General features: G+C 36.2%; 1 protein-coding gene across 1 annotated transcript; it reads right to left on the bottom strand.

The window, feature by feature from the left end:
• Window positions 1-436: 436 nt before the first annotated feature.
• On the bottom strand, window positions 437-3371 carry LOC147548110 (uncharacterized). Its single transcript, XM_086670185.1, has 6 exons — window positions 3280-3371; window positions 2269-2371; window positions 2097-2192; window positions 1926-1958; window positions 1216-1315; window positions 437-905 (listed from the first exon to the last, which is right to left on the bottom strand). The coding sequence occupies exons 1-6, from the start codon at window positions 3288-3290 to the stop codon at window positions 817-819; spliced, it is 432 nt and encodes a 143-aa protein (XP_086526311.1). The 5' UTR covers window positions 3291-3371; the 3' UTR covers window positions 437-816.
• Between the last annotated feature and the right edge of the window lie 1456 nt (window positions 3372-4827).

Here is a 4827-nt window from a genome sequence, read left to right as displayed (position 1 = left end):
TCATCATACCTTTAAATGGGTTTCAAACTTTGGGTTGGCTTCACTCCTAAGTTGGGCTTTATGCTAAGGGCTTCTTATTTTGAGACATGGATGAATTCCATTTTTAAGGGCGCATTAGGCGTGCGTGCTGCTCAATTAAGCGAGCACGGGTGGGCAATGGCGGAGTAAGGAAAAGATTTGGCCCGCCCGAGCCAACCCTTAAAATTAAGTGGTACGTAAGCAAGGTTGCCCAAACCCGCTAGTGCCCGAGTGTTGCTCTGCCCGCGCCCGACCCGCCCGTCCAGCCCGCCCCAATTCCCACCCTTAGTAGCCTGACAACACAATAGCTCAATTTGTCCTTGCTCACCAAGTCCATCGGAGAGCTCATGTCCGAGCAAAGAGGATACTTGAGACGACAACAACACGAAGAAGGAACCATTAAGATTACATCAAGTAATCACAAACAAGCTTCTTTCAACCCATAAAAACACAATAAATAATAATCCACTTACTAGTATGAATAAATTTTAGTACTGCAAAATTTTACGTCCCTTTAATAACTGAACTTCTACAGAAATTTTCTTCGAATAAGCCTCATAAAGACGGGGAAACAACGGTTATGCCATGGCTGTAGGTTTCTGACTCCTCAGTCCAAACAAATTTTCGAACAATTTTGGAACCACGGGAGGAAGGTCTAATGGCCCGGGAGCCACAAAATTCCTTATCTTTTCATGAACATGATACCCGTAAATATTACTCCGAAATAAATATCAAGTGGTGACAAGATAGAAACGTCATTTACAACCAAAAAAGTGAGATAATAGACGTGAAGATTAATTACCTGATTTTGCGGCACTTAGAAGCACGGCGATCAACTATCTTTCTCTTCTTAGTTTGCAGTCGCTTAAGAGCATAAAAATCCGCCTCTGCAAAAATCGTCCACTTATATTAATTTAACCCAACTCAACAACCAGTACGAAATTGAGTTTACAAGATCAGTTCTTACAAGGTTTTGATTTTGGGCTTTCGAGGAACACAATTTCCCATTCAACGACTCAATATGAAATATTTTACCATCAACATCGGGGGATGTGGATTAAATAGTTAGACAAAAACACACTTGTTATGGGTTAGCCCGCAAAATCAATCATTTTGATAGAGACCAAAAAGTTATTTCTTCGATTGTGGAAATGGTTTCTCCAAATAGAAAGCTTAGAAAAATAAAAATGAAATTACCAAATGATGCTGTTTTATATGACTCCAAAAATTCCTTAAGTAGTTGCTTGTAAAATTCAGAGTCGTCCAACAGTTTAGGGTCTCCATCTGCATTAGCATCCTAAGCATAGAGAAAAGGTGCAATGAATATCTTAATTATATGAACAAAAAATAGCTGTAAAACGCCGTAGATAAACTCTATAAAAAAGAGAGCGAGGGGCGAAAGAAAGACGACTCTAGTTCTTCGACATCTAATATTATAATATCCTATTGTGAACATGACACATTCAAGACAGATTAGAGGATATAGAGTTTAACATGTATAAATTTATTCAAAGTTTCCAACCTCACCTAGGCTAGGATAACTGACGACTGGACACGAAGGCGTTTATGACCGAAAAAACCTTGAAAATGCCATGAGGAAATTTAGAACTCAAATACATCTAAAAATGTCTATTTTTAGAAGAACAACACGTATTTGGATTCCTCTACACAATTCCAAATAAAAGCACAACGGAATGTTTTGCCTGACTATTTAAATGCAGACATATTTTTGAACATTTTGATTTAATATAAATGAACAAGGTATTCAGTATTCACATTCCTTTAGTGATGGTTAAGTAAGGGTTTTTGCAGATGCTACTTTGATAAGGCAAAATCATAAGGTTACAATGTTACTAAAGAGCTTCCAAATTTAAAAGCAGATCTCAGAGTGTGGTCTAATTCAATACCTCTTCCCCTCTAGGACCAACCGTATCAGGAGCCTACACAACAGTAGAAATGTTGAATAAGCAACCCCTAAAATAGTGAAGTTTTAAAGACTCATCGCTGGCTTTGGTTCTAGTGTTTGACGATTACATGTTGGTCGAACTAAAAAATGAGGTCAGTAGATTACGACTTACAGCTCCTAAAACACCAACAGTTGACCTCCTTAGTTGCATTCTCTTAATCATTCTACTCGGATCCCTCATGTAAGCAGCCACTTGTTCACTAATATTCTACAATAAGAAAATAAATTAAATCTCAGATATAATTTCAATGAATCAAGGATATCATCCAGAAATAGATGCGAACCTGGTTAAAAGCTTGTAGTTTTCCTTTAAAACCAGCTGCACCGGTTGTAACTTCTGTCTTTCTCTTCCATTTATCAACTGAGCTATTTCTGAATGAAGCTATTCTGCAATACAAGGGAAGTAGGAATACAACTTGAATGTGTGACTTGATGTTGTTTTAAGATTTTTATCTCAGTACGAGAAATTTTTTCTAGGCAGAAGACATATTCTGATTTACAACAACTAAATACAGAAACAGAATAATAGTATTAATCTTATCATATGAATAAACACAAACAAAATGGTGATCCTTAATGTAAAGAAACATGAACTTGTGTCGGCGTCGAACATCTACATGACGCCAAATACTGGAGTTAAAGGAAATGTGAGCATCCGAGTAGAGTTTTACTGTTTTACACATTTACCTCAGCTATTCGAATGCAAATCGAAATTTTAAATCGAACATCTTTACATAATAATAATAATAATAATAATAATAATAATAATAATAATAATAATACACACAAGACATTAACCTAAATCATATATTATGCTATGATAAAATAGCGTGCAAGCAAACAAGATATATACCTGACAACTAACAATATTATCTGTAGAAGTGTACAGAAGGGTACAACACATGTATCTATCTTGAGATATTCCAAAATAGCAGAACTCTGAAAAGGTGTTCTGTCCTCGTAAGACAGACTATAACATAACATGTAGACCAGACTGAAATACCTTTTCCTAGTCTTAATGGATTTGTTCCAGTTGCATGAGTCGCGAGAACCATAGTATAAAATAGCTGACGATTACATGCCTAACATGTTAGTTAAAAGCAACAGAATGATTGTGCTTCAGATGATCAACGACTTAAGGCACTTTTCTCAATCGGTCAACCCAAAGCCCTCTAAAAGGAAAAAAATTTGGAAATTCAATTTCATGTGATTAAGTAAGGTATACAAGATAAACAAATAATGGTCGTCAGTAAGCATGTACCGAGATAGGCAATCACAACTCAATGGCTCTATACCTGGATTGCATTCGTTGAATTGATAACCATTCTTCATCACTCTCCACAGACGAACTCTTCGATCGCTCTCTATCCTTAGGAGCCTCCTTAATGTTTCCTTTGGAGGGAGAAGAGTAGATTAAACACAACCTTTTAACACATAAGCATATAAACCAAATAATTTTATACTTCGCATGAAAACCTTATTAGTTGCATGGGGACGAATCGAATACATAGAGGGTACTTCCAAACTATCTAGAAATGAAAAAAAAGAACATAACAACTTTTTACTTTTAGCTTTCAATTTTTGTCCATTTGCAGTACGAGAGCAAAAACAGTTGTGATTCTTGAGAAAGGGGACCAGTGTCGGGCCATTAAAGAAACAGTTTAACTGCATTAGTTCTATCAGTGGATTTCTAACAGCAACTAAACATGGATATGAAGCTTGGACCTATAGTTCTTTTCCATCCTTGATAAACACATCCACTCTATTATCCCATGGATAGGTACAGTATGAAAGAAAGTTTTTCTGTTTGATCCACAAAAACTCTTAGTAACTTGTTTGCATATCATCTAGATCCTATATAAAAACAATCCATTCATAAAACTAAACAATAAAAGTTGCAGAAGAGACTCCAAATAACAGTTCAAACATTGATTCAAAGTTTTACCATTTCAGTTTCTGAGTTGCTCTCGTCTTCTTCCCAATCAGGGTTCCTTGACTTTGAAACCGACCTCATTTTTAATCCTTCAAATTCAATAAACATAAAATTCACAACTTTTAGGCAACAATAATAGAAGAATATAAAAACAAGCGATATTGATTATTAGATTGAATAAAAATTCAGATAATATCAAATTCAAAGCACATCTTGAGAAGGAGTTATTCATAGGCTTCGAATGATTGACAATAAAAAGAAGGGTTTTTGGTATGGTAAAGTATAAGGGTTTCACTAGTGTCCCTTGTTGGCGGAAGTAAACCCTAATTTTAGACATTCTAGAGAGAGAGCTCTTGATACCTTCTTGCGAGTTCAGTGATGGCGGCAGTGCTAGAGTAGAGTAGGTAGAGAGAGACGACCGACGGGAAGAGGTTTCCGGTTATTTCTATCAGAACTCTGAAGACTGGGTTTATTGGGGGAAATGTTAGATTGTGGCCTTGTGGAGCGAGAGCGTCGGTTTACTGGCGGTCCAGTCCCACATATAAACGGGTTGACATGTCTATGTCATTCCACAAATAGGTCTAGCCGGCGTAATGAGCTCGTAAGTATTTTTTTTTTATGAGAGAGCTCGTAAGTATTTGAGCCTTAGAGCATCTCCAATGGAACACTCTAATAAACACTCTAAAAATCTAGTTGTCAAGTGTCAAATAAAGATTCTCTTTCATGGTGTCAATATAGAGATACTCTACATTTGTTTGGTCTCCAATGGAGATCTCTAAAATCTCTTACTTAATACACATGTCCCTCTTCAATTCAATAGATAAAAAGTAGTTGAAAAACAAAGTTTTCTATTGGTTGAAATTATAAAGTAACACTTAGAGAGTCTCAAGTAGACTCTCTCATTTTAGAG

The sequence above is a fragment of the Eschscholzia californica genome, unplaced genomic scaffold (assembly GCF_041429995.1).
Source record: "Eschscholzia californica isolate CP2 unplaced genomic scaffold, dmEscCali1.0.p SCAF_3, whole genome shotgun sequence".
NCBI classification, from domain to species: Eukaryota; Viridiplantae; Streptophyta; class Magnoliopsida; order Ranunculales; family Papaveraceae; genus Eschscholzia; species Eschscholzia californica.
The sequence above is the reverse complement of the archived record's forward strand: the minus strand, read 5'-3'. Positions and strand labels throughout refer to the sequence as shown.